At 46.2% G+C, this 24,971-nt stretch overlaps 2 protein-coding genes across 3 annotated transcripts; one reads left to right on the forward strand and one right to left on the reverse strand.

Moving 5' to 3' along the window:
* Positions 1-861: 861 nt before the first annotated feature.
* On the reverse strand, positions 862-11,927 carry SNRNP40 (small nuclear ribonucleoprotein U5 subunit 40). Its single transcript, XM_072355475.1, has 10 exons — positions 11,616-11,927; positions 11,395-11,524; positions 10,637-10,730; positions 9,425-9,590; positions 8,753-8,875; positions 7,657-7,777; positions 6,863-6,945; positions 6,377-6,438; positions 3,128-3,231; positions 862-1,446 (listed from the first exon to the last, which is right to left on the reverse strand). Exons 1-10 carry the CDS (start codon positions 11,847-11,849, stop codon positions 1,397-1,399), a joined length of 1,167 nt encoding a protein of 388 aa, XP_072211576.1. The 5' UTR covers positions 11,850-11,927; the 3' UTR covers positions 862-1,396.
* Positions 11,928-12,125: 198 nt separating this feature from the next.
* Positions 12,126-24,923, forward strand: ZCCHC17 (zinc finger CCHC-type containing 17). Of its 2 annotated transcripts, none has more exons than XM_072355683.1 (8): positions 12,126-12,207; positions 12,278-12,407; positions 12,617-12,674; positions 13,545-13,645; positions 14,347-14,438; positions 15,189-15,289; positions 16,347-16,495; positions 24,011-24,923. In XM_072355683.1, exons 2-8 carry the CDS (start codon positions 12,366-12,368, stop codon positions 24,185-24,187), a joined length of 720 nt encoding a protein of 239 aa, XP_072211784.1. In that variant the 5' UTR covers positions 12,126-12,207; positions 12,278-12,365; the 3' UTR covers positions 24,188-24,923. The 2 variants fall into 2 exon arrangements, with proteins under 2 accessions (XP_072211784.1, XP_072211786.1); XM_072355685.1 differs by having other exon boundaries at positions 12,126-12,180.
* Positions 24,924-24,971: the final 48 nt, after the last annotated feature.

The raw sequence follows: 24,971 nt of genomic DNA on the forward strand, positions 1-24,971 counted from the left end.
TGCTTGAATCCTTCAGCCCAGCTCTGTAGCCGTCACAGCTGATGGTTTCCTGCATCCCTGAAATAAGGACACAGTGCCAGGACAGGAACCATTCCAGGTGATGGTGACAAAGCAGCGTCACATACCCACCCCACGTCCACTCTGCCTCCTCGGGAAGGGCAGCCACACTTCTGACCCTCCTTTAAAGCTTCTCCATCCATTCCAGCCTCAAGTGCACCATCCTCCAGCTTTTCTGCTCTCTCCACAGTGAGAACAGGGACAAGAAATGCAGTCAGAGGAACTTCTTCCCATTCTACTGCGTGAACTGCAACAATTTTCCACCTCTTAAATACCTCCTTATGGCTGCAGCAGAGGGACAGTCCTGGAGTGGGAGCAACTCAAGTTCATCATCCCACCCGATGTGCAGCCCTCCTTCAGGACAGGACAGAGAGCCAGTGAGAGGTGAGCAACACCTGACACAACCTGAGCTATGGCAGCAAAGGGGGAAAAAGGGGTGAAAAAGGACAAAATATCTGTTGGCAAGAAACAGGGATGGACACGTTCAGAACAGAAACCTGTGCGGCACAGACCTGACCATGGAATGGTGGGAATAAGCCAGAAGGGAAGGAGCTTAAATTGCTGGAAGGGATATTGTTTTCTCCTATATAAAATCTTGATGCCCACTGCGGTAAATGTACAACATGCACCCAACATGACAAGCTGCTCCATCCCAGTCAGCCTGGTCAGCAGGAGGGGATATGCAACCAGCCCAGCTCTGCACTGCTGAGTCCTGAACTCATTCCTTTTCCATTTATTTATAGCAGAAGGCTGGCCCTACTCAAACCAAGAAAATAGAATTCAGCAGTAGCCTGACAATTATTTCCAGTGTGGTCATTTTTATTGCCATGAATAAAAAATAAAGCTGCTCTTCTGAAGTTCAAGTCTACGTTTTCCCTGGGTTATATATGAGTGAGGGCTTTGATTTAGTACCGTACAGTAGAAAAGTAAAGCAGAACAATAAATTCCATCCACGCAGTTCTTGTAAAAAGGTGTCTATTTCAGTTTGACCGTATAAAAACAACCAAGAGAAACCAGACAGGGAATATACAAACCACAAATGGAATTGAAACAAATTATACAAATTTCAAGTGATCTGGGTAAGGGTTTAGTAGCCCGTTGTACAGCCAAATTCAAAACCAATTCAATCCTAAGTTTTCCTTCTTCCCCAAAAGGGGAAAAATCCCAAGCTGTACAGCAGGGCCAATGCAGACACTGCAGCCTGTGATGCTTCATCGAGCTGCTTCAATGTTTTCCCATTACCACGAGTGTGAAGGGGCTGGCACCAGCGAGAAGCAAGTCAATCCTACTTCTGTAAACCAGGGACTTCAAGGGCACGAATCACAGCATCTTCTCAGCTTCACTGGATCTCCCCCATGTACAGCCTCTTGTCACTGGATGCAGAGAGTACTGCGGGAGAGAGGGGGAGGGAGGAATACAAAAATCAGTCTGAAACCTCCATTGATGACACACCGTGTGGATTTAGCTGCTGCCTGTAAGTTATCTATAGAGCCAGAGCTCATTTGCTCCCCAAAAAATGCTTCATGGGATTACCACTGACATCTCAGCACACGCTGCACGTTCTGGCTGCCATTCCCTTGCCCCAAGACAGACATAAAGGCACGCTGCCTGTAATGTCTGAGCATTAAAACACTAAAGAGAGACACATAAACATGCTGTTAATGCTCTCAAACATCCTGCAATGTTATTTTGCTTGCAGTGAGCATTCAGGTTGTGAATCAGGCACAGCCACCAGGACCACGTGCCACTAGAGGGCAGAAACTGGCTGGGAAAGCCTGGCCATGCCGCTGTCATCAGAACAGAGGCAAAATGCAGCTGCACTCAGCTGGAACAGCCCTAATGCAGAAGGACTAAAAGGCTGTTGAGTGCATTCAGAGCACAAGTGTTAAGGTGACGACAACTCCATCAGAGCTCTGTTCTTGACCCTGGGAACAATTTCATTCAAGTCTATGAGAGATGTGTGTGTGTGGGGGGGAGTGCATGAAGCTGGCAGACCAAAGTCAGTCATTTTGCTCAGCATGCCCTCCCATGCAGATGTATAACATGCGATGGGTGGAGACAGTTACATGATTAACATTCCCAGATGTTAATAGGAATCAACTGCACAACTCGCATGCCATGACTGGCATGGCTTTTAATCTTTACTTTCAGATGAGTGATTGATTCACAAAGAGGAGCTCAGCAGAACACAATTACAAACAATCCGCTCCAAAGCGGAGAGATGGCTCTGCTCTTCCAGCACAGTCTCTGATCTGAAGACAGAGCAATGAATAACCAAGGAACAAACCCATAACTCACTGCCTTGAATCCCCACCCCCAGGCTGCTGCAGACTGTCATGCTCAGCACCACTGAGCTCTTGGCTTCCCTTCAGGGTTGACTTATGTCAATTTTTGGCTGAAGCAATGTGATGACCTGGCTGATGGTGTGAGTGTTTCCATAGAAACAAACAGTGCCCTGTGGTCCTCCTTGGGCCACAGACTGTGCTAAGAAAGCAACACCAAGTCTGGTCTCAGCTATGGCACCGTAACTGCTCTGAGAAAGCCACCAGGAGCATCTTCTCACCCACCACTGATACACAGTGCCACACCTTGGCCTTGGAGCAGAACACTTCTGGGATGATGACAAAAAACTCTGCACAAAGAGCCTCATTTGTCCCCTGTAGTATAGTACTATACTATAATAATATATATATAAGCCTGGAGGTATGTTTCCAGTATAGGGTATCTACTATACTTCTCGAACTGTTATCATGTGGTCAGCAAATACATGGTTATACCAAACCCAAGTATCACAAAGTCTTTTTCCATGGCCCCTGGAAGCAGCAGTAGCTCACAGCTGCCTGCAGCTGACGGCCAGACCCCCACAGCACTGCTGGTCACCCAGGCCCACAAGCAGAGCCTCACTGCTCAGCCCAGGGCTTGGCTCCAGGCTGCAGTGGACTTCTTTCCCCCAGTTCTTTGATACTTGGGATCTGGGCCACCAACACTATTTGTGCTGTTTTATGGAAGACCAGCATACAGCCAGCTCTGAATCTATTTCCTCAGCTGACTTGATTTGGGGAGGACTTACTAATAGGTTCCTCTGGATGGAAAGCCAGTTCGTTCACTGACCCCGCGTGGCCTGGCAGCTTGTACAAAATCCTCCTGGATGTGGTGTCCCACACATAGACAAACCTACAAGACAGTCATTATGAGAGCAAGCATTTGTAAAGGGAGAGTAGCCACCTCCCACACCAACGGCTGCTTCCTGCAACGGTTCACCACCCAGGCTGTAATAACCACAGCTGTTAGCATGGATAAACAAGGAGCCTGTCAGGAGCAAAATGCTGCACTGCTGAATTAAAAGGAGCAAAGGTCTGAGTAGGTAGGAGCTGACATGTCAGTTCTGTGTTAAAAGCTTCTCTGCTGTCTCAGCACTGCAGCACTGAGATTGATGAGGCCACGGAGACCCTCAGCACAACAGCAACACAGTGGGCTTAGTGACACATGGAGCATCACAACAACTCTTCCTCTTGCAAATACCTCCCTGAAAGCACCACAGGGGCTCTCAGTTCAGGCTGGCAGGCAAGCAGTGAGGAGGAGTCTGGGTGTTCCCCCCCCAGTCCCTGCTATAGCACAATCCCTCCCAGACAACAACCTTTATGTATGGATTTCTTCCTGCAACACCATTAAAGTCATCACTCACTTGGCAGCATTTATTAGGGGGCCGATCAGATTGCATCCAGCCCTTTGATTAATCTCCTGCGGGTCGCTGTGCTGCACCGCTGCAGGTCCTGCCCGCGTGTCTCACCTTGGCTGAAGGACAGCACTGATGGCACAGCATGAGCAGTGGGTCAGAAATAAACTGCTGGCACCAGGCAGTGCTCAGACTACCCTTCTGGTCTCCAAATGGGGGAGTAAAGGCACCTTTTGTGCTGTAGAACACAGCCTGTCCCTACCACATCCCTGCTGTCCCCCATGGGTGTCACTACACCATATCCACTGGGGAGCAAAGCGATGCTCTGACCCTGGGTATGGAGGAGACCACAATCAGGCAAAACAATGCTGCATCCCACCTGCACAGCCTCCCTCCCAGACTTAACATGGAATGTCATTTGTTACAAGGTTCACAGCTCTTCAGAAAAAATGTCAGTGGGTTGGGAAAGCTGCCAGTTCTGCATTACGCTCCTACTGCCTTCTCGTCTTGCTCTTTAGATAAGTGAGTGGCATCTGAAATCAAATCTGTCAGGGGAAGGAAAGGAAAATGGCAGAGCAGTAATTGGTGGAGTTCAGTGTGGAGAGCAGCTCTGCCACATGTGCTCTAGAGACATCAATGCGGCTGCTCACAGGGGATGCTGCAGAGGGTGAGGGCATGAGGCACAGCAGGCAAGAGAACACGTGTAAAAGCAACCTACAGTTACAGCCCTCCAAAGGAAGGCCATTGCAAATGCCACTATGCATCAATACACCTCAGCTGTGTGAAGTGAAACGTGCTCAGGATCAATGGTCCTTTCACAGCCCTGCATGTAACTCAGGCTCTGAATATCAAAGTGAGACCACTCTGGGTTTATGCAATGCCACCAGCACTGAGTGCCACCACTCCAACTGCTCTTCCACTCTGTCAGTGCTTTGCACACCTCGTGAAGACCAACATTTGCTTTTACAATTAGGCCCCTCTTAGTTGAAACAGAAATTAACTTCTTTTCTGGCCCCAAAAAGCACTGAACCTTCGTGACCCTTGTTGGTTAAACAGAGAAGACACTGAATACCAACACAGACTTTTCCAATGGCGTTCATTTTCAGGCTGGCATTACTCCTTATCTTATTTTCTTAAAGGGAAAAAAAAAAATGGAGCATCCCATTTCAGTCGTGAATATCATTTAAAGCAGCATTTTTTCAAGCACAGCTATTATCCAGCAGGTAAGAATCGTATCAGGCACTTTCAGTACAGAATTGTGCTGTAATGTTTTTACTTTGGTATGGTAAAGCAGCAAAGCATGAAGCAGCTGATTTTACAACAACCCTTCTGAAAGGCTCACAGTGAAAAAAATAATCAGCTAATTGTCACACACACTCCACATAATACAGAGCAACAGAGTAACCATTGGGGAATTATCTTTTATGCAGACAAAGGAAACTTTTAATCTTGCTTTGCTTTCCCAGCAGATGCTCCTTCTCATAATAGTAATAATACTACTAATAAAACAAACTTAAAAACTCAGAGATAGCAGAAAGACCTGAGTGGCCTTATCTAACCCACCCCAGGACCTGGCTGTGTGCTCTTCATCAAGAATTCCACAGCAAAGCTGCTGTCAGACCACAAAGCTACATCAGCATCTGCGGAACTAACCTAATGGCCTAATATTTCAAGCCCCACTTCACCATGTCATGCTGCCCACACTGGGACCAGCCATGAAGGAACAGGTATTCATCACCTCATGCACTGCTGCTGCAGCCCAGTGGGACTGCAAAGAAGGGTCATGTCTCAGCTGCCAGCTGTGACAGCTGGCCCCACTATATCTGCACAGTAAGAGCTAAAGCTCTCCCTATCGTCTATCAGAAGCTCATTAATTTGCTGATTACTGCTGTTCCATGCCTTGGACTCTGGCCTGCAGGAATTCCTGTCTCCATGTCACTGAGAGTGCACCTGGATCTGCTCCAGCAGGTTGGTATCCTTCATGGCGACCTTCAGTGTCTGGCAGGGACCCTCTGCTGCCCTCCTCCTTCTGCCCAGTTTACCCTTTGGTTACTCCAGTCTACAGAATCTCTCATTTAAATAAGTCAGATATGTGCTAATTTAGACAGGACTTAATTTCCTCACACCTGTTAATTAAGTAAGGATCACAAACGATCCTCAGAACGCCACCGGTGCTCCCTGCTAGCTTTGACTGATACTTGTGGTCATTATCAGCACAAAATCTGCAGCGTTCTGCCAGAATCTTTGCCTTTGGAGAAGTCTCACATGAGTTTGCTGCTATGACTGCAAGAGACCTCGCATGCTGCCAGCTACGCTCCCGTCATCTGCTTGTCCATCTGTTGGATGCAGTGACTGAACACAAGCAGAAATGGAGCTCTCTAGAAGGTTTCTGACAACAGTAATAGGGATTTTACAACCATATAGTGCTCCTCCGCTGACGCAAAGGAGATATGAACACATCTCTGCTATCATTGCTGCAGACAATGCTCACAGATTACCACAGGGGGTTGTTTGGGTCTTCACACCTCCATGCACAACTCTGGCTCTTCATATTCATTTTAGAGACAATCCAGGCTCATTTCAGGAGTGATTGCAAAAATGGTTTGGCATTGACAGTAACAGAGAAACACGGTGATAACTCACCTGTCAGCAGATCCCCCTGCTATCTTACTCCCATCTGGGGACCAGGAGCACCTCAGAAGATTCTAAGACAAAACAAAACAATAGGCACAGTTCCATTTCCGAAGAAGATTTAGCTTTTCCCTTCCAGTTCAAGTAAAATCACTACAAGACTTTAAGTATCAAGAGCACTACTTTAATGATCCCTCTTCAAAAGATGAGAAAGTAATTAAAGATTTTGTTTTATTGCTGGAAACATCCAGTGCCTTGTTATTTTACACAACGCAGACAGTAAGTGTTGAAAATACTTAATTTACAGCTAATTATAGCCAAAGTGAACAAAGAAATTTCGTTACTACAGCTTTAATTGGAATCTCACTTTGTGCGTTAATGTTTCTTCGAGTCCTTATTAAAGCCTCGCTGGTTTAAAGTTGAACTTAAAAACTGTTTACAGGAAAGTTAACATGGCAACGTTGTATGAACGAGTGTTTCAGTCTGTAATATACTCACCTTTTCAAAATTATGCACATTCCCCTGGAAAATCTTCACACATCTCTCTTTTGGGGCAAACGGTCGCACATCCCAGATGCGAACTGCAACAGAGCACACAGTAATTAGCTGGAGATAGCAGAGCTATGGGGGCAAGGTCAGCTGCTAATGATCAAAGATCTGGTCACATTCCTTGTTCTTTTCATGCCTGTTTCCTCAGAAGCTAAAGGATACCAACAGCTTTCCTGATATGAAAGGTAAAATGCAGTCATTTATAATTACACTAAGACCACTCCCAATAGGAGGGGAAAAAATCCAAAACAGCTTTTACACAAATGAGCCACTGTCTCCTCACATGAGCATTTGCTTTATTCTAATACACTTCATGATCATACTTTCTAATCAGATCAGCTTCACTGAGCACCCATACACGGGAGATGAGCAGTTTGGAAACAGCACTGTCATTCCCTGCTGCAGGGAAGCAGCCGAACCACTCTGACAAAAGCCAGACCAAGATTATGTTCAACTGCCTGTGCAAATAACTTGTGCCACAGCCCGTGTCCTCATCGCCCTTTGGGAGACGTGACAAACCTTTCTGATACAGCTGCTCCTTCTCTACAAAGGATGTAACTGTCACGGTTCTAACAAAGAGAACTGAAGCTTTCTCTGCAGACCCTGCCTGCGTTCCACCCATCTTTTCACCTGACTCTCCTGTTTTAGCACATTGATCAATTTCAGCTGCTCCTTCCGAGATGCCACACACAGCTCTTCAAAGTTGTCTGCACAGCTGTGCTGTCATATTTGGCAGGACGTACCTGTGTTATCCATTGCGTTAGAGAGCAGGTAAGAACCCTCTGAACTCAGACTGAGGCCTGTCACTGAGTCTGCATGTCCTCTCATGGTGTATGTGAGCTTGTTCTGGCGAAGGTCCCACACCTTTCAGACAGCAGACACAAAATTGTGGCTTAGAATGGACAGACAAGACCATTAGCAATGCTCTTTCCAAACCACTTCATGCAAGTACTGATCAGCCATCTGATGAATAACTTTTCACTTGCAGTTGGGTAAGGTCTGGATGGCTAAAATATAAGGCTATAATGTTATGCGTTGTCCTCTAAAGGGCAATTTTTTTTTCCCATTTCTTACCTAATGTGTCCAACCACATCAGCAGAAAATAGTTAAATTTCATCAGCTCACGTATGCAGGATTCCCTTTCAATCTGGCCTAGCTCCCTCAGCTCCCAAATTCCACTGACCCATGGCACAGAGGAGCAGTTATCCAATCTTCAAAATTTCATGCTGTTCTTTCTCTACCAGTTACTGCCATTCAAAGGGCAATCAGAAGTGAAATCATTTCAGTGCTACACTTAGTGGTGGCCCTCTGACAAGTATGTGCTCCCCATGCCTAGGTAAGACTGAGGCTAAAAAGACCGCAAGGCTGACTGAACTGTGAAGCTATCTGGAGAATCTCAGCCACCAAGTAAATGAAACACTGAGCGTGCTCTTAAATAAGAACTTTCCACAGTAGCAGGTGACAAAGTAAATTATTGAAGCAAGGGTCAGAGAACGTGGATGTGTCACCAAATTTTCTTTAGCGTACAACATATATGGCTCTAGAGCCTCTGTGAGGGGCACCAGCTGCCAGAAGAGCTTGCATACCATATCAGTGGCAGTGTGTGACACTAAGATGCTTGGCCAGTCACATGGCAGACAGCCCTGGAACAATTATCTCAGAGTTTGCTGGCCTTAAATCAAGACAGTTGCACACTGTGGGTCAGTGCAGTTCTCATGACAGTAAAATTAACTACATTTGTCCTTGAGCAAGGCATTTTGTGTGCTGCTAAAGCAAATTTTGATGGGATGGGAAAGGTGAATGTGGTTGGAAAGAAACATGAGGACACAAGCATCATACCTTAATATCGTTGTCAATGCCCCCAGATATGATCTGATCGCTGGTGTCATTAAAGGTTACAGCCAAGACTTGGTAAGTGTTCTGAAATGTCTGGACAGCAGCTTTTTTCCTGATATCCCACAGCTGAAAAGACATTGTGGTTGTAAAATTTACATATAGGAAGTAGCACATGTGCTTTCATAGAATCATAGAATGGCCTGGGTTGCAAAGGCCCACCATGCTCATCTAGTTCCAACCCCCTGCTATATGCAGGGTCACCAACCACCAGCCCAGGCTGCCCAGAGCCACATCCAGCCTGGCCTTGAATGCCTGCAGGGATGGGGCATCCACAGCCTCCTTGGGCAACCTGTTCCAATAGGGAATTCCCCGATTTTAAGGAAAAATAGGAGGGAACAAGGCAGTTGAATAAAAGATTTCAGTAACTGCTTGCGTTTCACTTGTTTGATTAATGTTGCTCAGCAGAAAAAGTGCAGTTGAGTAAACTAATTTGTTAACCTTCATCCGAAAAAATTACAGCAGGAAGAACTGAATTTCTTTTCTGGAATCAAAAGTTTGTTGATAACAAAACTATGAGAGTAACTAAAAGGTGAATTCCACCAACTTAAATGGGCAGGAACATGAAACCTGGAGATCCTACCTTATTTTCATTGTAGACTATCTCCTTATACTGACCTTCACTGTCCCATCATCACTGCCTGTACAAACAAGTTGAGGTCCTCGCCTTGCTGGGTAGCAGGAATTCACAAATGAGGTATGGCCCTTCAGCCTCTTTACTCTCTCTCCAGTCTCACTGTCCCACACAGCCACAGTCTTGTCTGTGGATGCTGAGAAGAGCATGCTGCGGAGAAGAATCACTGTGAGATTCTCAATGTCAGAAGCTTTTCTCCCACCCCATTTTCTTACTCTCCAGACTTGATGTCACAGCTTGAAATATTAAGTGGCAGCGCGCCACTGAATCAGACATTCATTCTGGTTGAAAAGATCACGTCCTGTAACTTGTCACCTGAAAACTGATGTCCTTCTTGCTACAGCTGCTGAGGGAAACTAAGTTGTTCTGACTGGAGGAAAGGGGGCTGGCAGGAGATCTTGCTGCTCTCTAAAACTGCCCAGTTCCTTCCCCACATGTCACCCTTCCAGCCACTCTCCCTGAGCCTATATCACTGCATGGGGTTGTTGTGACCCAAGTGCAGTACCCAGCACTCAGCTTTGTTGAATGTCACATGACTGGACTCAAAGCATCAACTCAGTCTACCCAGATCTATCTGCAACACTCCAGCCCAACTTGGTGTCACCTGCTAGTTTCCTGATGGTGCACTCAAACTCTTCATCAGGATCTGATGAAGATCTGATAAAGATACTAAATGAAATTGGCCCCAGTACTATTAAGAACTATGCCCAACATGCAAAGACAAGTGTGATCTTTCATGGCAGGCTGATTGGCAGTAGAACAAATACAGAGGAGGTGCTTTTACCAAACCCCATTTCTATATAAAATTACAGATAGGATTTCTGACTCCTCAGATGCGGTCTGTGATGGGAAGAGAGAAAGAAAAGTCCAGCAGCCTCCTGGTACAGGTGGAAGAAACTTCTGAGATAACAAAACACATGAGTGTTTTCTTTCCCTCACCAAGCAACTAGTGTCTCCCCCATCATCAGCATGAGCACTCAGATTTCTGAAGACTGAAGCCAAAGGCATTCATATGTCACAAGCAGCTCCAGAGCCAATGCTCAGCTTCAAGCAGGCACCACTCCTAATCTGGAACAGTACAAGTGTTTGTTGCAAGGGCTGCTGGCTGGGCTGGAGCAATGAGGAGGTGCTGTGCAGGGCTCTGGCCAGCAAAAAACATTGGGGATTGGGAAGGAATTTACCAGCATGCCCCTTACCTGCCATCCGTGTTATAGTGCAGCTCCATGACCGCCCCGCTGTGTCCTTTCAGGGTGGCGTAGTTATCACAGTCCCCATAGACATTCCATAGCACTAGAGAAACAGCACAGAGGAAAGTGAACAACATACATCAAATTACAGAATCACAGAATGACCCGGGTTGGAAGGGACCTCAAAGATCATTAAGTTCCAACCCCCCTGCCTACCAGGGCCACCAAACATACATCTTTACTAGATCAGGTTGCCCAGGGCCCCGTCCAACCTGGCCTTGAACACCTCCAAGGATGGGGCATCCACAGTCTCCCTGGGCAGCCTGTTCCAGGGCCTAACCACTCTCCTAGTAAAGAACTTCCCCCTAACATCCAACCTAAATCTTCCCTCTTTCATCTTAAATCTATTTCCCCTAGTCCTGCTATTATCAGCCCTTTCGAAGAGTTGACTCCCCTCCTGATTATAGGTTCCCTTCAGGTATTGAAAGGCTGCAATGAGGTCACCCTGCAGCCTTCTTTTCTCCAGGCTGAACAAGCCCAGCTCCCTCAGCCTGCCCTCATAGGGCTGAGAGATCTGCAGCCTCGAGAAAGCTCTAGGAGGTGTGATAGCAGCCCTTCAGTATCTAAAGGGAAGCTATAAGAAAGAAGGGGCAGATGTTGTGATTATACAAAGGAAAGTGGTTTCAAACCAAAAGATGGGGGAATTTAATAGGCTATAAGTCAATTCTTTTTACACTGGGGTTAGTGAAGCCTGTCCTGCTACTCACGGATCAGCCTGTCAAAGCCAGCGGACGCCAAAGTGTTTCCTCCGGGGTGGAACTTGCAGCAGTACACCTCCCCCTCGTGCCCCGACAGCAACATGATGGGCGCCTGCAGCGAGGAGCAGCGCGGGGGACCCTGCGGGAGAACACGGGGAGAGGTGAGGGGGAGCCGGAGCGGAGCGCACAAGGAAAAGGTCCTCTCCGTTCCCCCCCCTCACAGGCCTTACCGACTGCAGCAGAGCCCCGGCTGCGGGTTGCCCGCCGCCTCCGCCCCCTCCGCCGGCCGCCGGTGGGTCATGGCGAGGCCGTTTGGCCGCCGAGGGCACGAGCGGGAGATCGGGACCCGGTGTGGGGCCGGGGGCAGCGCCGGGAGCGGGGACAGGGCCGGGACCAGGAGCTGGACCCGGGACCGGGCCTGGGACGGGGCCGCCCGGAGCCTTTCGCTTCTGCTGCTCGATCATCGCCGCGGGCCGCGCGCGCCCGCCTGGCTCCCCATTGGCCAACCGAGCGGCCTTCTGCAGAGCTGATTGGAGGAGCGCTCCCGGATGTCCCACCCTTCTATCGTCTTCCTTCCGTCGCATAAAGATGACGTCTAGACAGCGCGTGATCGCGGCGCGCGCTCCTCGCACGGATTGGCCGGGCTGGAGCCGGAGAGGTGAAGGGGAGGGCACTAGATAACATGAGTCACTTCGATTGGCTGCGCTTGGCTCCCGCCAGTATCGCGTGCGTTGATTGGTGGACTGAAGACGCTCCTTTTAGTGAGGGCGGTGCGGAGGAGGCCTAATGGCGGTTGTGAGTGTAGAGCAAAGCGAGTTAGAGGTGCTTTTACTGCTTGATCTGCTCACGGGAGGCGTTCTTCTTTCATTAACCTTTATTTTCTTTCTTTAAGGCATCTCTAGTCCCGATGCAGTAGTTGGAGGCGGCCAGCAGATGCCGTAGGCCCTGCAGCGTGTCACTCCCCCCCCGGTGCTGAGGCGATGGAGCCGCTGCCCGAGCTGTACGCCATCTTCCAGGGCGAGGTGTGTGAGCACATATGGGACTGTGTACATATCAGCACATATATACGTATGAGCCTCTATAAGGGGCTTGTCTGCAGAGCACAGGAGCAGCTGGCCCCATAGGATAGAGTTATGCTGCCTCTAACCTGCTGAGATGCCCGGAGTTGTGTGTGTTCTTTAGTGAGAGTGAATGTTTTAAAGGGCTTTCTCTTGGTTTTTTTTCTTCACAGGTGGCTGCTGTGACAGAATATGGGGCGTTTATCAGAATCCCAGGCTGCAGGAAGCAAGGTTTGTGTCTGTTCTTCTATTTGGATTTGGTTGATGTGCCCAGGCCAAGCAACCAGCCAAGCAAACAGCCTCGGAATTAAGCTTGCAGGGAAAGTGTGTCCTTTTAATTAAGAAGCCAGCTGATGCTTCTTGAATTTAGGTGATATACTTGCATGTGAGACACAGAAATCTGTTTAGATGTTGCTTTTTCCTAAGCGTATTATATTTAAATATAGACAAAATAGAGAGTTACTACGTCTCCACGGTTTGCACTGCTTGCTTCTCTGATGGCCTTTTTGAATGAGTTTAATGCAAAAGACTGAAATAAAGCTCAGATAAACTGTCTTGAGGCTGTGTTCAAACTCTGCTTACATGCAGTGTGAAACAAATTGATTTTACAGAAGGAGCAATATTAGTTTGTTGTTCTCTTATCCAACAATTAGTCATTTCCCACTGATCCAAAAGCACCTGGTTACTTTTGTGCCAGTTCTAATAGAGGATTTGGACAGAAGTGTGTCTGCTGTAGAGCATTTGCTTTGAGGTGCAGAGCCTAAACAGCGTATCTGTACTTCTCCTTCTTCATGCACATGTATTACTGTGCTAATCATAGAATCACCAAGGTTGGAAAAGACCTACAAGATCATCCAGTCCAACTGTTCACCTATTACCAATAGCTCCCACTAAACCCCTCAACACAACATCCAGTCGTTCATTGAACACCCCCAAGGTCGGTGACTCCACCACCTCCCTGGGTACATTGTTGCCCATATACAAAAGTAAAAAGGATGAGCTGAAGGTCAAAAAGATGAATGGTGTTTATTTTGTGGTATTATTTCTCCATAGTTCACAATGTTCCTTTTTCCCCTTTCTTTCTTCCAAAATTCTGATCAGGCCTTGTTCATAAGACTCACATGTCCTCCTGCCGCATAGATAAACCCTCAGAGATCGTGGATGTGGGAGACAAAGTATGGGTGAAGCTCATTGGAAAGGAGGTAATGTTATTTCGTGGTTCCTTTTGTGCTGTGTCTAAGTATATTGTAATACAGTATCCTGTAAGAAAAATGACCTTTGAAATTCTGTGTGCAGGGGCTGTGTGCTCATTGCTTTGTTAGGGGTGTGATGTGTTGATTTTGGCAAGCTTCTGCCTACTTTCGAATGTGACTTTGGGCACTGACCTGTGTCTCAAAATAAAGCAGATCAGGGTCTTCATTAAAGCTTTTGACTGAAAAGCATTGAAATCCCACTCTTTCCCTACACACCCATTCTCACCATGCACTGTCAGGGGCTGTAAAGAAAAGGCCTATATGACTTAATTTTTCAGGATGCAGATTTGCTAAACTGCTGATCTGGGGGATCTCCTTTGTAGGTGATGTATTTGAGAATTATAGCAGAGCTTTCAGTACTTCCCTAGTGCAGGTTTGGTCCTATAGATTCTCTGTTAATCTGAAAGGACTTGTAGTGATCTTGTCTTTTTTCTGGGTCTGCTACATAAGAAGAAGCTGTTCTGTCTGTTGGAATGCTCTACACTGAAAATGCAACTACAGTGTAATAGAAAAGAATCACTTTGATTTGGTATTCTTTATAGTGCTCTGCTCTGCTTGCAATTTCATTCTTTCCCTGTAGGCCTCCAGATGGATTATATTAATTAACATCCTGACGTTTACTCTTCTTGTTCCATTTATTTCTCTTCCAGATGAAAGATGACAAACTCAAACTGTCCCTTTCCATGAAGGTTGTTAACCAAGGCACAGGGAAAGATCTTGATCCAAACAATGTTTCCCTTGAGTAGGTAAATCTACTGAGTAGGGTATAACAGGTCATGCAGGTTGCTGCTGCCTGCTTTTATCTGCCTTTCCTTCCTAGCCTTCCTGCCATAATTATCCTCAAGGTTCTTCTTCCTTCAGAGGGTGAGGGAAGCTCTTCCTGAGCTGCTTAACAGCACACTGGGCTGGTTGGAGGGCTGACTGAAGGTGCTTCCTTGGTCATGCTGCTTAGAGGCTGTCAGGAATTACTCTCTAGCAGTGAATTCCAGCCCTTTTCACCCTGGTAGCATTTTGGATCTTGTATTTAGTGATGGTTATGCACTTGTGCTGGGAAACTTGTTCATCCAAGATGGGCACAGACTCACTTGTGCGTGATAAGAAACCAAATCTTGACTGCTTAAATGTTTCAGAGCTTCCTTGTCTACCTTTTCCTGTGACACATCCAGTGTGAAAATAAAACAGTTTTATTTGACCTGCAAGACCAGTGTGTGTGTTCAACTGGGTCAAATGGATGTGACTGTAAAGGACTCAGTTGCAGCTTATAGCATTTGCCTGCTTCGTGTAGAGGCTGTTCAGTTGATCTTAAGATAGAAGGTAACACTAGCATGCTCTTAATGATGTGATTTATTCTAATGTATAGAGGGTTATTCTTTGATTTAACCTAATTGTGCTTTTAGAGAATTGTTTGGAGGGGAGGGGGAAATTTAGCTTGACTGTAAGTATAAAAGGATTGAGATTGAGAGTGGACTAAAAATAGAACTTCTCTTTCCAGTCAGGATGAGAGGAAAAAGCGCTCGTTTAGAGACTACACCAGTCAGAAGATCACCCTTGAAGCTGTCTTGAACACTGTGTGCAAGAAATGTGGCTGCAAAGGTGAGCCTTTGTGGGGTTGTTTTGTTCTTTTGACGCAGCCTTGTTCTAACCAGATAGTGACCTATGGGTGGAATCGTAGTGATGTCTGTCTTAACTGTGTTTTGTTTTGGAAAGACTTGATGTTGTTTTGAGGAGAGCAGCGTTTTCCATCAGTCATTGTGCAAAGTGAAGACTTAAATACCTTCCTTTTGGAAGGTGTGTTTCTTATAGTTGTATCCGAGCTTTCTTTTGAGTATTGATTCTCTTCTTCCTGCGTTTTTGTTTTGTCTTTATAACCAAGGCTTCATTCCAGTTTTGCACTGTAAGAAATAAAGGCATGCCTTCACTAGACCATTTAATAAGGGTAAGAAAGGTCAGTAGAAATGACTTCACTGATTAGTTGCTGGAAACACAGTGTAAGTTTGCAAGCAGCCATCTTGGAGCTCCAAGTAAGCATTCTTGCCTAAGGCTTTTGTATTTTGCTTAGTGCAACAATGAGAAGTTAGCTTATGTGGTACTTCTACAGTAGCTTTGCAAGTGCTGAGGTGTAATTCTTTGTATGTTGAGTTTTTGCTGCACCCAACTTCTTGTCTTACATTGAAGTGGTTAGGTTGGAGTTGATGCTATTTTGGAGAAGGTTGATAAAGACAGACATAAGATCAGCTATTAAACACCACTATGGTTCTGTGCAGCAGTTGTATAAAATACCATTCTAAAGAAACCCCAGAGCCTACCTGGGTCCTTTATTTTTCCACTCACCCATCAGATATCCATCCCTTCCATGTATACTTTTTCATGCTGCTTAAGTCCTTGTCCTTATTTCCCTGTTTGTCAGGTGTCTTAGCTTTGCTTTGACTAGTCTTTCCAAAATGATGTATTTTGCATTTATTCTCATCTTTTTTAAATCAGGGCATGCTAAAGGAGTACAAATTCCTGGACAAAAAAAATGTCCATTCGAGATGATTGTATTGTGGCTGCTAATAAAAAAGGTTTTTGGCACTTTGGGTGTATGAAGTGCATACAGAATAGAAGTGTGTGAGGATGGAAAGGGACTGTTCCTTCAAACACTCTTTTGCAGGTCATTTTGCCAAGGAGTGTTTCATGCAGCCTGGAGGGACCAAATACAGCCTCATTCCAGAAGAGGAAGAAGAAGAGGTGACAGCAGCAGAACGTGAAAGACGCAGAAAGAGCAGCTTGTCTGATGATTCTTCAAGGAAAAGGAAAAAGGTATGGAGTACCTTACTGTGAACTGGGAAAAATGAGCCACACAAGATGGTTCTGTTGAGTTACATCTGTGATTTACTACAGCATGTGATTGAGTGGCCAACGATGGACTGAGGAAGTGGTTCAGTTGCATGCAGGCAGCCTCTTCTGCAGACTCTGCAGCAAGTCTTATACTATCTCCTTTTATTCTTGTAAGCTGTCCCTAAGCTGTGTTATAACACATAGCTCTCAAAAGAGGTTCCTTACAGTGAGAAAGGCATCTCTTTCTTGTTGTGAAACTCAATAGAACTTACTTAGGTTTCCTGAATTTCCACATTTCTTGCCAGTAGCACTCTTTTGTCTTCTCTCTTGCTGCTCTTATCCAATCACCTTTCTTTAATCTGAAGTGAATGCCTGCTGCTGCCTTGCCAGCTTGTGTGATGTGAACTCGCTATATCTGCACACACCAGGGTAAAATCACAGATTCTATTTGCACAGGAAGCATACATTTTCAGGCTACAAAGCTAGAAATTTTCAGGGGTAAGAGATCTATTAGGTTGTAGTATCTTAACCTTGGAATGGTTGAACTCTGGATTCAGAGCATACTGGTTTAATTAAGAGAAGAAAAACATAGAGAAGACTTGAATCTAAAACAAGATTGCTTGGTGGTCTGTCTCATTATACAGAAGTGAGACCTTGAGACTTGAGGAGTGAGATTTTGAGGCTTTAAGTAAATGTTTTGTCAGCTGCCTTCACAACATGAATCTCCATCACTCTTCCAAAGCCTTTTTCTTTTTTTCTTTCTTTTTTTCCTTCCACAGTCTTAAAGCCAATCTGTTTTCTTGGAGAGGGGCAACAGACAGGAAAGGCAGTGGGATTTCCCATGTTTAGAAGCAGGTCAGGCTGAAGAAAGGGAAAACTTTAGGTAGAGGTAGTGAGATGTGCTTTGCTTCCCATAGGCTCTCATTCAAGAATGTGTTGGGTTTGTCTGTGGTGTGTTATTATGCTGCAGAGTAGAATATTTGTATTCTTTTCTATTCTGGTCTTGGAAACACTCAACTGAACTGATTTGTTGATCCCAGCCTAACTGTGACTATTTCAGCCTTGCAGTTTCTGTCTTGCTGTGGTGAGAGCAGGCTGCTGGCAAAAATTCAGCAGAGCTTGCTTCTTCTACCTGGAGTTCTCCCTCTAAAGCAACCACGATTAACTGGTAATGGCTCACTTTTTATTACAGTGTAGATGTTATTTCAATTCTATTGGGAAAACCTGTACTGGAAGGTACGCAAACAGTGTTTTATCACACTGGTGCCTGTCCAATAGGGTAGGGGCTCCCTGTGGAGTCTTGTCCTGCTGCGACTGCAGGGTATGTGGGTCACCGTTGTAAATTGGTTACTTTTTGTTGTTGTTTTTTAGTCTGGATTAACAGCCTTTCTTTAAATGCTGTTTGTTTCTTTGATCTTCTCCCTTCTAAAGAAGAAGATCAAAAGTTTTCAGATGTTTTCCAGTGCTGGAAAATAAAACTTTTGAGCTTTCCAGAGGCAGGATGTGGGATCCTTGAAATGAATAGCTCCCTTGTTGTCTTGGGTTCCTGCTGTGATCTTGTCTGGGAGCCACCATGTGCTTCTCTGATTGCCTGGAGCCCTGAGAGGATCTATACAAAATAGCTCAATCTACCTAATTAGAATTAATTTGCAAACCCCATCCCATCTGATGTTTGTTACATAGGTGTAGAAATGTATTTTTAGTGAGTAGAAAGGTGCTTGGTAGATAGGAAACTGCTGTTCAGTGTCATAGTAGCACTAATGCAGCAGGTTGTTCATTATCAGCACTTTCTGTGACCCTGATCAGATACTTCCTTGTAGTCCCTGAGTGCTCTTCCCTCCCTCCAGACACTCCTTAAAGAGATGCTCTGGGGACCTTCCTCCCTACTTTGTATGCATGCCATCCCCAGTGTTACTGTATGGCTGGATCCTTCCTGTTTGGAGATATGTGATTTGTTGCTGTTGTCCTGGTTTGTAAGAGTCCTGGGGAGAAAAAATACAGTGTTTTTTGTACTACTGAAATCTCTTTCGTACCACGATGGAGATAAACACAAAGTTCTCCAGTTCTCTGCTCTTTTCCTACCTGAATTGTGTGACATTTCCAGAGAGGAGCTCTCTGCACTGGAACATCAACTTCTGGAATGACAGTGGGTTCAAGACTTTCTCCTTACAGATCACTGTGTCAGTACTACAAACCTCCTGTTAGCAGTGAAAAAACCATGGCTGGTGGCAGAAGCTCATCTAGTGCTGTCACTGTGCTGTGGAAGTACCAGAGAGCATCTGAGGAGCCTTGACAGCTGTGAAGGCTATTGCTGTGTCCCTTTCACTTTTACTCTGTGGGTCACAGGGTGAGGGAGCTCCTATGGGAACACGACATTGTGCCTGTGCTGAGCTTGCGTAGGAGGGAGGCTCACTGAGAAAAAACAAACCCTTCTGATTCTCTCTCTTCTGAGAAAAGAACTGCTGTTTCAGCACTATAAGGAATATCTTTTAACTTGAACTTTACAAAAATGACCTGTCCTCTGCTGTGGTTTCGCAATGGTCACTGGAGTTGTATGGTAAATGTGATCTGTGATTGCTTTTCTGCAATCCTTGTAGCTTTTTCTCCCTATGCTGTAAAGATTACCCTGAAATATTCCTGTTGTCTTTCACTTAAAACCACACCTCATTAACTGTTGTTTGTTCAGTGACCTGTAACTCATCAAGCTCATCAGTTCTTGCCTGTTACTAATACTTGTTTTCCTAATTCTTAAATGGTAATAGCTTGGGGCACCTCAGAGTCAGGTCCACTCTCTTCTCACAGTTTGCTTTTCTCTTTAACATCTTTATCTATGCTTTTCTGGCTTTTGCTGTATTTAATGAATGGCAGCCTAGACTCTTCTCATCAGACAAATTCAAACTAGTCCTTAAACTAGAGATAAAATGAATCTCTTGGATTTACATAATGAATCTCGTTTAATATTAAACTGAGAGATGGGATTCTTTTATTTTATATATTTTAACAGAAACTTAGCAGGAATATCAGCACCTTGCTGGAGGTGCAGGAGGACAGACAGCTGGAAATCCTTTTTCCTTTATCACAAAGACAGACATAAAGGTTCTAAACAACATCATGGCTACAAAGCGCTGGTGAACAATTCTTTAAACTTCTTTGAGAGTTGTGGAGACTCCCCTCTTATCTCAAAATCAAATACTTGTAGAAGGAATGAGCTGTGATAACATTCTTAGAATGTAGCCCCAAGCAATCTGTCCTACAAAGAACAGGAAAAGGCCTGGAGTAGTGTGGTCCCCTTTAATAGTACCAGCTCCTTCAAAATACCTGGCAATAGGAAAGCCAGGGCTATCAGGCTGTAGCCCAGCTGCTTAGCCGTATGCCATTCCTCAGCACAGTTATTGTGTTTGAGGGATTCTGAAGCAAGTTTGTTCCATTTTAGTAGGACTGTAATAGTGCATATGAAGAACTGTAATGTTTTTTGTAAAGATGCTCAGAACCAACATTTGGAATTTGGGCATAATTCTCTCACAATGCTTACACAAGCACAGTGTTCTCAGGTGTGCCTGAGAACAGAGCTGAGCTCAACTTCATCCATCAGCAGCAATCCCTTCTGGAGACCTGTCTCTACCTCTAGGCCTGGGGAGGCTTTGCTGCTGTTATTAAAGGCAGAGTTTGGGCATTTACTTTGTCACTGACACATAAACCAGAGGAAGGCTGTGCAGTGCAGGTAGCTCTTGGTGAGCAGTGCAAGTCCAGCATCCAGTGGGGCATGGGAAGGCAGCTTAGTGCTGCTCATTCCGTACCAGGATGCTGGCACTTAAAGCCAGGTCTGTGGTCTAGTGTCTTTTCCTTTGTTACTATGGTTGGTGTATCTCTCCCTGTAGTCCTGAGGGGACAGATGTGACATTCTGTCTTATCTTCAGCCTTTGCATGCTGAGACAGCTTCCCAAGCCCTGGAATGAAGCTGTTAGTTAAGGTCTTCTCCAGTTTTCTCACCACATGCACAGACTGGAAAAGCTTGAGAAAATTCTCCACCCTACATCCTTTTTCCTGGAAGATTTAACTGTTAACAGTCTTCAGAAGAAGATGGTAGCGATTTGCTTCTGCCCTTGCCACGTGAGTCTTTGTAGTGAAGTTGGTATTGTCACAGTTATCATGGTGCTGTTGTGGAGCTGCAGAAACTGAGACCTGCCAGAAGTCTGCTAGGTGTGCAGTTTGGTTCTCTGAATCTTCCCTGGGGTCTGAGAGGACTCTGATATTCAGCTCTCAGCTGTGCTTTGTCTTTGCTATGTGGTCTCCCTAAAATAATTGCTGTGGTTCACATTTAATAAGCTACTAGCTTTTCTCTTTGTCCTTAACTGAGAGTGTCTGTCTGGTGCTATGGCTGAACTGAGATTTGTGGATGGGCTGCTCATGTCCCCAATCTTAGGGGAGAATGTGTTATTAAATGAAACATGCACACCCCTCAGTTTGTCTTCCTGTGTGCTGGTGTATTCATATGGAGACCATGCTTGCCTCGAAGTGACTGAACGTAATGGAAGGAATGTCTCATAGGGAGGAGGAGGAGAACTCTGCCTTTTCTGTGCTCTTTGCATTGAGGCACCTTTTTCCCCAAGCAGTCTGAAGACATCTTGCCCTTTATAGCATGAGGTGAGGCACTGGAGGGCTGCCAGCAGCTGGGTGCAATGCTCTGTTAAAGCGTACCTCCACACTGCATGGTCTTGGCTTTGACATCCTCCCACATCACAGTGAGCTGCCAGAGGACTTTCAAGCCAACAGCAGAAGCAGAGTCAGGATGGAAAAGTCAGCAGTTACAGGGGATTTTCCCTCCATCTTTGCCTCATTTATTATTTTGCTATTTTTAGCAGCTGTTTCTTAAGTGAGTACTGGTTTCTTCATTTGCAGTCTTGTGGGTGAATAGACACATTGCCTTTCTCAGGCTTCCTTCCGTGAAGCAAGTTTCCTTTAGGTGGATGTTTTCCAGTTTTTTAGCTGGGAAGGCCTGGGTGGGGTGGGTGTGTAGCCAGCCCCAGGCAGTGCTGCAGGCATCCCAGAGTGACTCAGGACGGACCCACAGTGTCAGTGCTGGATTCAGACCTTCAGCACCCAGTTCTGATACCAGCTTTGTTGGAGCAGGTAGAAAATACTTGCCCACGTGAGTCATTCTGATTTTGTGCAGGTATCGCTTGTATTTCCATGGCTGATGCTGCTGTTCCCTTCTCCTGTTCGTGAATTCTTTTCCTCTTCCTTGGCTTAACTGTTCTTCTGGGTTGGCTGTGGATGCACAGAGCAGCTAGCCAAGAGAGGAGACCTTCCAGAAAACGTATTCTGCCTGTAGCCCTGTGTCTTGCACAACTGTGCCTTTGGGCTTGCTGCTTTTTTTTTTGAGTTTCCTCATGAAAAGAGTGCATGGCACAATCAGCCCTGCCAAGGCAGGGGTGTGATTTACAGCAGGCCTCTTCCAGTAAAACTCTGCTGCAAGCCCAAGGGTGACCTTGAGGTCATTGGAAACACTTGACATTGAAAATAAGCAGAGCTGCTAGTTTGGGGTCTCCAGGCTACTCATGTTATGCTTCCTTGCATAGTGGAATGTAAAACACGTTTTATATGGCAAGCACTGAATACATTGTGTCTGGGACTGTCAGTAGCAGTGCCCGTCTCTGGCAGCGGCTCTTTGCTTTTGCCCCACTTGGAGGCTGTTCCCATGAGTTCACTTCCACTCCAGCTGTGTTTCTGCAAACCCCTGTGTTAGTTTGGTGCTCTCAGAAAGAGCCATTCTTGGGCCCAAACTGTGCATGGGGAGGGCAGTGCTTTTGAACTGTGGCAGGATGACAAGTCTAGATAAGATGCATGTGGGGAAAGGAGCTGGACTACAGATGGGGGGGGGAAAACCCTCAACTAGTACAACTAGCTCTTGGTCTTGCCTGCATAAATGTATAATGGAATGGGTGCTGGTTTTCAGCAAGTTTGGGAAAGTCTGTGCCAGGTCTTACATATGCAGGTCCAGAGCAGTTAGCACACTTATTGTCCAGGAATGTGTAGCTCACTTCAAGCAAAAACACCAGTGTAGGGCTTAGAGCAGCAAGCTTTGCTTGCTGGGCTGCATTCCTCACTGCTGTTGTCTAAGCCTGTCACAGCCATTTGCAGTGGCATGGGTGGCCTTGCTGGCCCATCTCTGTTCTGTGAAACTCCATTTCGCTTCTTTTCTTACGTCCTTTTTATGCCCTTGAACTGCAATGAAAATTCATGATATGCATCTGCAGAGAGGTCTCTTTCTTAGTGTTGATAGGCCTGTGGAAGAAAGCAGTGAGTGCTTGTTGCTGGATGGAATCCTTGCTGGACTTGGATGGAGGTCTGGGACCACCATTAGCAGTCTCAGCATGTTTTGCAATATACTTTATCTTGGGCCTGCTCACCTGCATGGTCATTTAATTTACTAACCAGGATCATGGTGTTGCTATCCTGCTCCCTTCTGGTGCTGGGGCTGCTTGGTTTGCACCCTGCAGGTGGTGGCCCAGCTGCTGCTCTGGGTTGTGAGGCACAGCTGGGCTTGCTCTGGCCTTCATGTGCTGTGTGCACAGCCAGATGTATCCTCCCTCTCAGTCCTGCTGTCTAATTAAGTAGATACAAATTGCCATCCCTGCGCCATTAAATAGTCTTGGTCTGCCTTGAGATTCTTGGTCTGATGTAACTTTGGGAGGAGGTGTATTGCAGTAGTGATTTCTGAGTAATCTGTGCTAAGAAGTTACCGCTCAGTGCCTCAGAAATCAGTTCCTCTTATGAAGTTCCTTGCAGGACTTACTGAGCACCAGCATATGAATGTTATGTCCTTCTTGAACACCGTGTAGCTTTTGCTTTGTAGCCTCACAGAAATGCAGGTCTGGGGGCTCAGTGGTGCCCCTAACCTCTGCCTGTGGTGGGGAGATGAGATTGTGCAAAGAGGGTTATTGCCAAAGGATGCTTTCCTCATCCCATCTCCCCTGTGGGGAGGGCCAAGGGAAATTTCACATCTGAAAAACATTTTAGACCTTGGGATGTGTTGCTGTTAGAGCTCCAATGCATTAGCGTTCTTTTCCTGGCAGCCTGTGGGCTGCTGATGATGTGGGGAAGTGGGGATAGCACTCACTTCCAGCTGGCTGTTTCAGAAACCCATTTCATTGGCAAAAATTTTCCTCCTGCCAACCCCTATAAAAAGGAATAGCCTTAAATAAATGGAGTAATCTCTCCGTGATGTGACTACCAGTATTCAGGCTTGGATTTCCACTTTGGTACCCACCTCTGCCCTGCCAGCTGTCAGATGGTGCCTGCTTCAGCTATGGGCTGGCATGGGTGGCAAAGTCCGTGCAGCTGGGGCAGAGCTTGTGTACATCATCGAGTTGGGACAGGCTCGATTCTCTCACAGCTTTTCAGGCTTTCATGACAGCAAATGGCTCGGTGCCCTGGTGAACACAAGTGACGGTTTTCCCACGTGCAAAGCTTTGTTTGTTTTGCTTCATTCGATAGGAGAAGAAGAAAAAGAAGAAGCACAAGAGTAAGCAGTCCTCCGAGTCTGACTCCGACAGCTCTGACTCGGACAGCGATGGGGCTCAGCCAGCCAGCAAGAGGGCCAAGCATTCGGGAAAGACCAGCAAGGCTCAGAAGAAGAAGAAAAAGAAGCATAAGAAGAAGACCAAAGAGTGACAGCAGGCAGAGAAGGGCACTGCTGTTGTGAATCCCTGGAACGTGCTGCTGGGAGCAAGCAGGAGCAAGTCGGTGTGGTGTGCTCCTCGCAGTGAGTCAAGGAGTTTCCTTCTTCCAAAAGTAACGCTCAGCCTGTGTTGTTAAAGTTGTTGACTTTGCTCTAAGTTTTCCTCTGTTACCTTAGGCATGGGCTGCCATTTTCTCCCACCGAGGCCATTGGGTGTGCCTGCCAGCAGTAGTCTAATTAATTACACCCATTCATCAGCCCTTCTGTGTCCTGTAGCCTCCTGTTGGGCTGGGTAAGCTGCCACCACCCTGCAGGCTCCCTGGTCAGCTGTCAGCCCTGAGCTGTGACATCAGTACTGGATGCGGTTGCCTGTAAAAGGTGGAGCTGTGTGTCCCTGTGCCCCAGCCTGCCTGCACACGTGCTCTGTTGGATGGCTGCAGCTGCAGTGACTGAGCACAGCCCTGCTGCACAACAGCTCCAAGGAAGGGCACTGCTATCTGTACCCTCACCCCGCTCCTTTCCTAATGCAAGGCACTGCCTGGAGGGGCTGGGTTTGTGAGTTGGCTCTGGCACACAAAACCCTCCCCCTGCCACATTCATTTTTTGTCTGTAAACATTGAAAGTGGCAGAGTAAGAAGCAAAGTGGTGAGTGGTGATATTTTAAGTAAACATTAACTGTGGTGTATTTGCTGCCTTTGTGAAGGATGGAAAATAAATCTCTCAAATCTCCAGGTGTACTTTGTACTGTTCTCTTTCTTTTGTGTGCTCCACTCTTTC

The sequence above is a fragment of the Excalfactoria chinensis genome, chromosome 22, assembly GCF_039878825.1.
Source record: "Excalfactoria chinensis isolate bCotChi1 chromosome 22, bCotChi1.hap2, whole genome shotgun sequence".
Classification (NCBI taxonomy): Eukaryota; Metazoa; Chordata; class Aves; order Galliformes; family Phasianidae; genus Excalfactoria; species Excalfactoria chinensis.